At 42.1% G+C, this 10580-nt stretch overlaps 1 protein-coding gene across 4 annotated transcripts in view; it reads right to left on the reverse strand.

The window, feature by feature from the left end:
- The window catches only part of mfsd4aa (major facilitator superfamily domain containing 4Aa), a 33190-nt gene extending 23780 nt beyond the window's left edge, over window positions 1-9410 (reverse strand). For 2 of the 4 annotated variants that reach the window (XM_036002379.1, XM_031304933.2), the window contains exons 1-5: window positions 9010-9408; window positions 3788-3986; window positions 2574-2828; window positions 463-592; window positions 262-377 (exon numbers count right to left, since the gene is read on the reverse strand). In XM_036002379.1, coding sequence (XP_035858272.1) covers window positions 262-377; window positions 463-592; window positions 2574-2828; window positions 3788-3986; window positions 9010-9242 — 933 coding nt within the window. In that variant the 5' untranslated portion in view covers window positions 9243-9408. Of the gene's footprint in view, window positions 1-261; window positions 378-462; window positions 593-2573; window positions 2829-3787; window positions 3987-9009 lie in introns of all 4 variants that reach the window. The other 2 variants (XM_036002380.1, XM_031304932.2) reach the window with 2 other exon arrangements.
- Window positions 9411-10580: the final 1170 nt, after the last annotated feature.

A 10580-nucleotide genomic window follows, 5' to 3' on the forward strand; every position in this document is an offset into this window, starting at 1 on the left:
CTGCATTGACTTCACTTATTTTTACAGTGTACTGTAGTGTCAGAGCCATTGCTGCAGCTCCAACTTCTGACTCTTTTGGTAAATGTGCCATATCAGCAGCCAAACTACAAAAACTACTTTCCTCTTGTTTTTAGAACACCAGCATGCACCTGTCCATTTTACCTCACGCACTATCTTTGCCTTACGTCTTTCCGTCCATGCCCTGGTATAGTGTGCAGTGCTACATGTTTGTGTGCATATGTGTGTAGCAGAAAGTCTCACTATAATCCCATCAGTGAGGAAGAGGATGGCTCCACCCAGAGTGTGGAGAAGGAAGAAAGTAGCAGGGCGATCCCGGAGCTTGGCAGGGTTACAGCAACCAAACAAACTCCCATGACCTGAAGAGAGAGAGAGGGATACTGAGGTCTGTCATTTAATTTGAATACTACAAATCACAATCACACACATACATACATGCATTACCTTGACCACTGTCCCCAGTGGGGCTCGTGCTGGACAGAGAGTCTCTGTCCAGCAGACGTGGACTGGTGCTGGAGCAAGGCAGCAGTCTCTCATGGTAGATTAAAGAGAGCACTGCTGCTGGCACTGGGAGCTGCCAACACACACACACACACACACACACACACACACACACACACACACACAGACAGAGACACACACACACACAGACAGAGACACACACACACACACAGACAGAGACACACACACACACACAGACAGAGACACACACACACAGAGACACACACACACACACACACACACACACACACACACACACACACACACAGAGACACAGACAGAGACACACACACACACACACACACACACAGACACACACACAGACAGAGACACACACAGACAGAGACACACACACACACACACACACACACACACACACACACACACACACACACACACACACACACACACAGAGGCTTTTGTTTACCAAGTTAACAGTCAACATTTCCTGTCACCTGATTCAAATTGTGAACCTCGCGTCATAAAAGTAAAATCCACGCCGTCTTCTCTGGTCCTCCGCTTGAAACAGATCATGTTCAAACAGAAAAACTTATTTTTGCAAAGTGGGAGCTTATCACTTCATCTGAGAGGCAATGTCAAGGCTTAGGGCCATCTCAAGAAACGCAAACAAGAAGAGCAAACAAAGACATAATTCTGAGTGGCTCTGAAGAAGTCACTGGGAGTCATTGAGTTGTTTTATTATATCATTTACTTCAATTATGGTCATATTCATGTTATTATTGTGCAACACTGCATGGAAAATGTAGTCATGGGATGCTTAAAATCGTATGATTGTGCTCCAACAACAGCCTCACCAGAGAGAAGGTACATCAGTGCTGCTGAACTTTGATTTTTCATGTTGGCCTCCAGGTCCAAGAAGCCATCTGTATCACCAACTAATTATACAGTGATGTTTGGGGCTGCACCTAATATTCTCATTGTCGAATAATCTGTCAATTAGTTTCCTGATTAATCGATTAGGTCTCTAAAATGTCAGAAAATGGTGAAAAATGTCGATCAGTGTTTCGCAAAAAGCCTCACGTCCTCAAATGTCTTGTTCTGTCCACAACTCAAAGATATTCAGTTTACTGTCCCAGAGGAGAGAAGACACCAGAAAATATTCAAAATTAAGAAGCTGGAATCAGAGAAAATGACGCAAACCGAATTATCGATTTTCAAAATAGTTGGTGATTGATTTAATAGTTGACAACTAATAGATTAAAAGGTCCTATGACATGCTGCTTTTTGGATGCTTAGTGATCCCCTAATACTGTATCTGAAGTCTCTTTTATATAGACCTTAGTGGTCCCCTAATACTGTATCTGAAGTCTCTTTATATAGGCCTTAGTGGTCCCCTAATACTGTATCTGAAGTCTCTTTATATAGACCTTAGTGGTCCCCTAATACTGTATCTGAAGTCTCTTTATATAGACCTTAGTGGTCCCCTTGTTTTCAAGCCATGATGTGTCTCTCTCTCTCTCATGGGTGGGCCAAATTCTCTGGGTGGGCAAAGCAGAGAAAGGGGAGGTAACCTTTCCCCTTATGACATCATAAAGGGAAGATTCCTGATTGGTCCATCTGAGCTTTCATTTTCTCAAAGGCAGAGCAGGATACCCAGGGCTCGGTTTACACCTATCACCATTTCTAGCCACTGGGGGACCATAGGCAGGCTGGGGGAACTCATTTTAATGTTAAAAAAAACCTCATTAAGTGAAATTTTCATGCCATGGGACCTTTAATCTTAGCAGCTCTAGTGATGTTTAAATATAAATTAAATTATACACTTTGCCTTTTAATGTTACAAAAAAAGTACACTTGTTTGACTGTATTATAATCTATTAATCATTACCACACACCCCGAGTGTAAACGGAGAGTTTCCAGCCACAGCAGAAGTTTCACTAAAACAAGTTCCTTCCCGAGACGATTGTGATTGGTTTAAAGAAATGCAATTTTCTCCTATCCCAGCATGTATATGTGTTGTAGCCAGACCTCTACTCCACAGCGCTGTGGAGATAGGTCTGTTAATGAGAGACTAGTATTGACATGAACTCACATTGATAAGAGCCATGATCCAGAAAGCATACGACACCCTGGTGATGACTTCACCCTCTGTGTGCAGAGGATACTGGGAGATGTTGCGTATCGCTGCTCCGTGCCCGGCCAGGCTTTCGCGGAGGTGCTGTAGGTCTGAGGGAGAGGATGAGTTGGCGGTCCAGTTGGCACCCAGGACACAGCAGTCGTTTGCCAGAAAAGGATAAGCCACCAGGGGACTCACCAGTGCTCCGAGGCCTATGAAGAAATGCAAGGCCTATGGCGAGACATGAACATAAATCTCCCTATGATTATACTGTCACCTTCATAATTATTTGGACAGTGACAACATTTTTGTTATTTTGACTCCACCACAATGGATTTGAAACATAAACAATTAGTACATGCTTTGAGTGCAGACTTTCAGTTTTGATTTAAGGGTATAGAAGTACAACCATTTTTATGCATATACCCCACAGTCCAGGGTACCAAAAGTAATTGGGCAAATTAACCTTCTGTAATATTAAAGGTGCAGTAGGTAAGACTTATAAAACTAACTTTCTGTCATATCTGCTGAAACTGACCCTCTGTTCCAGTAGAACTACATGAAGCAGGTCATTAAAATAAATCCAGCTCCTCTGGCTCCACCTACAGCCTGGAGAGAGATTTACAAAAATCCACCACTCCCTGTTCAGATGCACCAATCAGGGCCAGGGGGGGTGTCTAACTGTTCAGATGCACCAATCAGGGCCAGGGGGGGTGTCTAACTGCGTGTCAATCACTGCTCATGCACAATTAATTCTCCCTTGTGGGGGGAGGGGCTTAGGAGACCGTTTTGGGCTTTAGCAGAAAGGGGGGAGGGACTGAGAAGTTGTCGATGTTCAAATTTCAAAAAAGTCCTGGATCTTCACAGCCCTACCTACAGCACCTTTAAGTAAAGTCATCATATTTAATACTTGGTTGCTAATCCTTTGCAGTCTGAGTGACTGAGTATGTCGTGTGACTGATTGGTCATGTCAAAATATTGATTAGTGCAAGTTTAACTTTCTACAGTTTCTTTACTTCATCAATAAAGTCAATTAACCAGAAGGAACTAAATTATGTTACTGCATGGTTCATCTTTTGTGTGACATCCTTAGAAGCTTCCTCTTGAAGACACACACACACACACACACACACACACACACACACACACACACACACACACACACACACACACACACCTCCTATTCTGACCTGCAGGAAGAGGGCGGAGTCTTTCTGAAACAGCTTCACCAGCTGGAGGTTGGCAATGGTGTCAATCACCCCCATGGCTAAGCCAGCAATCGCCATGGCGACAGACAGCAGTAGCACGTGATTACATAGCGGTATGATGGCAAACACGAGCGAGATGATGAGTGTGCAGGAGAACAGGGCTGACAGGGAGGACTGGAGTCTGGAGAAGACACAAAAATAATGAATAATGTGAATGAAATTTTCTATATTTTCTTAAAGGGTAACTTCAATTGCGCACCTTAAATTTCCGTCCACCAAAAGTGCCTTCTTTGCAGCTGACAGGCTCAAATTATTATTATATATAAGTGTCTGACAACATTATGGAAAGGATAGACCTTTTATTTAAAGAGTAAGATCCTTTTAGTTTAGAACAGGGCTGACAGGGAGGACTGGAGTCTGGAGAAGACACAGAAATAATGAATGAATAATTCTATATTTTCTTAAAGGGTAACTTAAGGCTTTTTTAACCTGGACCCTATTTTCCTATGGGCTTGTGTCTAAGTGACTTTTGGGAACAACAATCTTAAAAATTGGTCCAGTATTAAGTAGGGCTGAACGATTTTTGAAAATAATCTAATTGCGATTTTTTTCCCAAATATTGCGATTGCGATTCGATTATTTTTTTAAGCTCTTTGTCTTCTGTATTATTCAACAAAGACAAACAATAAATCATTTTATAGTATGAACAACACACAATTACACACTAGACAGTTAAAAAAGTAAAAATATAGTATATATACACACACACACACACAACAGTGTATTTTTTTTTACAGTGCACAGAGAGGAGCTGCCTCCAGCCCCTCCCCCTCGTGAAGTTGCGTGCTGCCGTGTGTACTTGTTCAGAGAGGCTATCGTTACGTTAGCTAGTTGCTGGTGTTCTTGTTCAGAGAGGCTATCGTTACGTTAGCATGTTGCTGGTGTTCTTGCCGTGGGATTAACTGTACTAATAAAACTGTTGAAACACCGCGGCCACGCTGCTGTGAAAGCTCCCCGAACGTCATTTATCAGTCTGGTTGTTACCCCTCTCAGTGGCAGCTCCTCCACTCCATATCTTTATAACGGAGCTAACCGCTAACCGGAGCTAACCGCTAATCAGAGCTAATATTTGCCAACCGAGCCTTCAGTTCTGCGTGTCTGTATCCATTAACTGCATGTATGGACTCGAACCAGAATAAAACCCTTCATTTTATTAAAATGGCTGTAAAAGTTTTAAACTACAGCTCAGAGTTGTTTGAATGACAGAAATCAGCTCAAGGTACGGCGTAGCGTTAGCGTGCTAGTTGATGCTTTCTCTGCGGAGTGCAGACTGATTTGCTCTCGCGAGTCATGTGACCAAATCGCAGCCTTTGCGATTAGGAAATCGCGTTTTAACATATCGCGATATTATCGCAAATGCAATTAATCGTTCAGCCCTAGTATTAAGCAAGACAAGCTGCAACTGCGCACCTTAAATTTCCGTCCTCTAAAAGTTCAGTTGTTGCTGCTGACAGACTCAGATTATTATTCTAAGTGTCTGACAACATTATGGAAAGGATCCTTACAGAGATAGACCTTTTAGTTAAAGAGTAAGATCCTTTTAGTTTAACATGAAACAGCCTCGAAATCACCATCACCAAACTACACCAGACTCCATGTAAATAATCACTACTTTTATCATCGTAAAACACACTTCATTCAAAGTCGACAGAAATAGAATCAAACTTTTTAAAAAAGTTAGCTTGGTTCGTCTTTCCACTATGGTTTGGTTGAAAAAAAACAACCTGATTTCCCCCGTTTACATTAGAAAATATGCTGGCTCTGTGGCCGGGTTGGTTCAGTGGGTAGAGCAGGCGCACATATACTGAGAGGCTTACGCCTTGACGCAGAGGTCCAGGGTTGGAGTCCGTGACGAAAGCTGTGATGATTTCCTGCATGTCTTCCCCCTCTCTCTCTCCCCTGTCTCACCTAGCTGTCCTGTCAAAATTAAAGGCAGAAAAGCCCCAAAAACTAATCTTTAAAACATTTTTTTTTTTAAAATATGCTGGGTCTGTACACGCTAAAAGTATTGTTTATTTAAATGGAGTCTGGTGGGGTTGGTGATGAGGGGCTTTTTCATGTTAAACAAAAATGTCTATCTCTGTGAAATCCTTTCCATAATGTTGTCAGACGCTTAGAAATAAGACCTAATAATCTGAGCCTGTCAGCGGCAAAACCAGCACTTTAAGTGGATGAAAATTGACGATGAGCATTTGCCCAATAGGATTACATCGCAGCCCAGTTCGCGGCTGCAGGTTACAGCGTTTTCGCTCAATACTGAACCAATTTCAAAGTGTTTTGTTCATATTAGTCACTTAGACATCAATGCACAAGGGAATGGGGTCCACGTTGGAAATAGGCTACCAAAATTACCCTTTAAGCCTTTCTTGCAATCCTATTCTTATAAATCTTGTTTTCAGTGACTAAATGTATCAACACTGTAACTGAGATTAGTCTGGCTAATGGCGCTTACCCACTGATTCTCGGCATGTGGCTGTTTGCCGGAAGAAAAAAATTGTTTCTAAAGAAGCTGGAGGCAACGGACAGGATAGCAATGATGACACAGTGATTAGTGACGATTCTCTCCAACCAATCAGGAGTCTGCAGGTTTGCACATCACCTTTTGGTATCGCCTCAGCTCGCTTGGAGCCTAGACGGAGGTGGTACTAAATAAAGTACCTGTTAGCAGGTACCAGGGACTTTTTATCAGAACGGAAAACCAAAAAAGGCGAGTAGAGTCGAGCAGGTACCGTGTAATGGAAAAACTCCATTAAAGAAGGAATTTCCAGCTTGTTTTGCTGCAGTAAAGTCACCTTGATGGTCTGCTGCTCCATTATCTTTTCTTTATCACACCTCTACATTATATTTACCTTGTAGTCTCCTTATTTTCTGCCAACTTTCCACTCTCCTTTCAACCTTGTCCTAGATAACTGTGCATAAGTGCATGTAATCAGTAGTGGCAGTAATAATCTGTTCGGTCTACCACTTTGGTCCAGACTAGAATATCTCAACAACTATTGCATGGATTACCATGAAAGTGTGTACATACATTCATAATCCCCAGAGGATGAACCCTGCTGACTTGGGTGACACCTTGACTTTTCCTCTAGCACAAACAGAAGGTCAATGTTTTTAATAATCCTGTGAAATATCTCAACATCTACTGTTACAGTCATGCATGGTCCCCAGATGATAAGTTCTGCTGACTTTCTATTCCATCTAGTTCAATCAGAGCTGTCAAGTTACGAAGTACAAATACTTTATTACCTTACTTAAGTAGAAATTTTGGGTATCTATACTTTAGTGGAGTAATTATTTTACAGCAGACTTTTTACTTCTACTCATTACATTTCCACGCAATTATCTGTACTTTCTACTCTAAAAAAAGCCTCGTTACTCCTCGTTTTCATTCTTGTCATCGATCAAAAAAAACACCAAAAAAAACCAAAACCTATCCAGATAAATCGCGCCATCCGGATAGAGTGAATTTGATTGTGGTTGGATGAGAAGCATAAACATTAGTGCTGTCAGTTAAACGCGTTAACGCAAACCCATTTTAACGGTGTACATTTTTTTAATCGGAGATTAACGTTATTTTTGGCCTAGCAAACTTTGTAGTTTTTTTCACATGCTGTTGCAACAACTAGTAACGTTAGAAAAACTACAACACCACACCGGATCTAGCTAGACCGGAAACAGAACAACAGGCACGCCGCACACACTTGTTTGGGCCCGCGAGCCGGCCAAAGAGTAGTAGGCTAACGTTACGTTTTGAGTGGATGGCGAGTGCGAGACGCCGAAATGGCTGCAAATAAGATTCTGAATGGAAAGTTTACTTTTAAAAAGTTGCCAAATGGTTCCATTGACAAGACCAAAGTGATCTGTGTGTTTTGTCGTTGTGAACTGAGCTATCATCGCAGCACGTCCAGTCTGAAATACCACTTGATGGCCGAGCACACAGCTGATGACCAAGCACACAGCTGATGGCCGAGCACACAGCTGATGACCAAGCTCACAGCTGATGACCAAGCTCACAGCTGATGGCCAAGCTCACAGCTGATGACCAAGCTCACAGCTGATGGCCAAGCACACAGCTGATGCCAATTCTCCGCCCCCTCGTCAAAGCCGGGCGACAATGGATGACTTCAGACCATAGACTGTATATTAATATGAACAGTCTATGCTTCAGACAGAAGCACATGGATACCACAACTAAGAACATTTTTCATGCCATTGGACCTTTAAGCCTGGAACCAAGCCAATCAGCTACGAGACTTATCATGGCCATAAACCATTTGATTCGGCGCAAAAAAAAATTGAATAAAAAAGGTATAAATACGGTATAAGAACGGTTTTACAGCCTTGTAGGTATGGTCAGTCTACCTTGGATGATTCAGACATTATAGCTAATAATGACATTTCTTCAAAAATTAATTGGATTTTCACTTCCGGAACCACACTGTTGAGCGCTATTCGGTTGACATGTATTATTTTGAGTAATATGTCTCAATAGCTATTTGAATGACTGCCATGACATTTACTACACACATTTGAGCCCACCTATGGATGAATTGTAATAACTTTTGGGATCCCCTGACTTTTTATCCAGCACCAACATCAGATAAAAAAAACTAACAGCATTTGCATAAGCTTCAGTTGCACTTTGAGTTGATTGCTTATTAGCAAAGCATGCTACCATGCTAAACTAAGATTATAAACAAAGCACAGCCTCACAGAGCCGCTAGCATGGCTGTAGACACTTAAGTCTTTTTATTTAGGGCCAGTAAAGAGTATAAGAGTATAAGACGTTAAAGAGTCCAATTTCCCATCTAACAGAGCCTGTAGATGGCACACTAAAATTAAAATGGATGTGAAATGGATCAGTATTTAACAGGAAACTTATATGTGACAATGTAGGGATATTTTCAGTCCCAAAAACCACCTGTCCACTTCACACAGTCACATTCCCACTTCTGGTCACAGTTCACTGGCTGCTCAATGTGTGAGCTACAGCACAGACCTGAAACAACCGACTGTCGTCAAATGTTGCAGATTTGCCAGTCAAATTTAGAATACAGTCAGGGCAATCACTTTTGGCAGACGTACTGGTGAGTACTGCCCCATTTCAGGCACTTTCCCACTCAGTGCTCACTAAACACACTCACGTTTTCTTGAAGAGTCCTCCCAGGCTGCTGCCCACCAACAGGAAGAACTGCTGGGAGAAGAAGACCCAGGTGATCTGCTGCAGCGTGGTCTGGGTCTGACACCTCAGGTCCAGCACGGTGGGTCCCAGGAAGGCGATGCACAAGCCGAAACTAAAGAACACACTCCAGTAGGTGAGAGTCTGCCGCCAGTGGCGCTTAAACAGCGACCAGATCCGCTCGTCCAGCAGCTTCATGTCGGTACTTCTCGCTGCAGACGCCAAACAGCTGCCAGCTGCTCATTTACACCGAGACCGTGGGGCGATATCACCCTGAACTACACCAACAGCCAACGGAGTCTCACGAGTCAGGGCTGCTGTTGACGGACGCGTCGCTGATTGGCTCGTGTGTCAAGGTAGCGCCCACTTTCTGACTGCTTTCAGGTCAGTTTTTCACTGGTGCATGAAGAATAGGGCTTGGCCCTGAGGCTACTCAGATCGTTTTGATGAATAGAAGTAGCCTACCAATACAACACTGTACAAATAGCCAGTGGTGGAATGTAACTAAGTACATTTACTCAAGTACTGTACTTAAGTACATATTTGAGTTACCTTTACTTGAGTCTTTTCTTTTCATACCACTTTCTACTTCTACTCGGCTACATTTCAGAGAGAAATATTGTACTTTTTTACTCACAACTTACTTACTTACAGTTCATTTCATTTCATTGTATTATGTATCTCCAACAATCAACAATGTTGCAAAAGAAAAGAAAAGAAAACAAATTAAAATCACAAAATAAAACACAAATATAAATAAAAAAAGTATTAGTTCGAGAAGGAGCAGGCAGAAGCAAATAGCTTATTTGGTCCTGCCCCTAGTTACTAGTTACTTTAGAAATTTTGACTTTTGCACACATATACACATGAAGGCTAGGTTATAAAATACAATGTTGTATTAGAAAAGAAACTACCCAACAACAGGCCTACAAGTCCAGCTGAAATGATTAGCAGATTAAACATTTGGTTGATTGACAGAACTGTTTGGATCGTTTCCATTTTCTAAAATGTGAGGAGTTTTCTGCATTGAGCCCTTTTACTTTTAAAGCTATAATGCGTAGTTTCTGTCACCCCCATGAGGAATTCTAAGTGACCCCCCCTCCTCCACGCAGTAGCCAAGGAGGACACGGAGGATTAAAAACAACATGATGGACTCTTCAGAAATGGTCATTATTAGGGGTGTGCAAAAAAATCGATTCACATTTGTATCGTGATTTGCGATTTTTTTTTATTGTATGTCTACTGCAATCACATGGGAAAAGTAACTACATTTACATACTGTGAATTGTATTTTTTATTTTTTTTTAAGATTATGTTTTTGGGCATTTTCAGCCTTTTTTTGGATAGGACAGCAGAAGACATGAAAGGGGAGAGAGAGGGGGGGAATGACATGCAGCAAAGGGTCTAGAGCAGGGGTCACCAACACGGTGCCCGCGGGCACCAGGTAGCCCCCAAGGACCACATGAGTAGCCCTCAGGCCTGTTCTAAAAATGAAAATTGAATACTGACATTATCTGTTTCCCACCTTGTTAAGTC

Source organism: Sander lucioperca, chromosome 6 (genome assembly GCF_008315115.2).
Source record: "Sander lucioperca isolate FBNREF2018 chromosome 6, SLUC_FBN_1.2, whole genome shotgun sequence".
NCBI lineage: Eukaryota > Metazoa > Chordata > Actinopteri > Perciformes > Percidae > Sander > Sander lucioperca.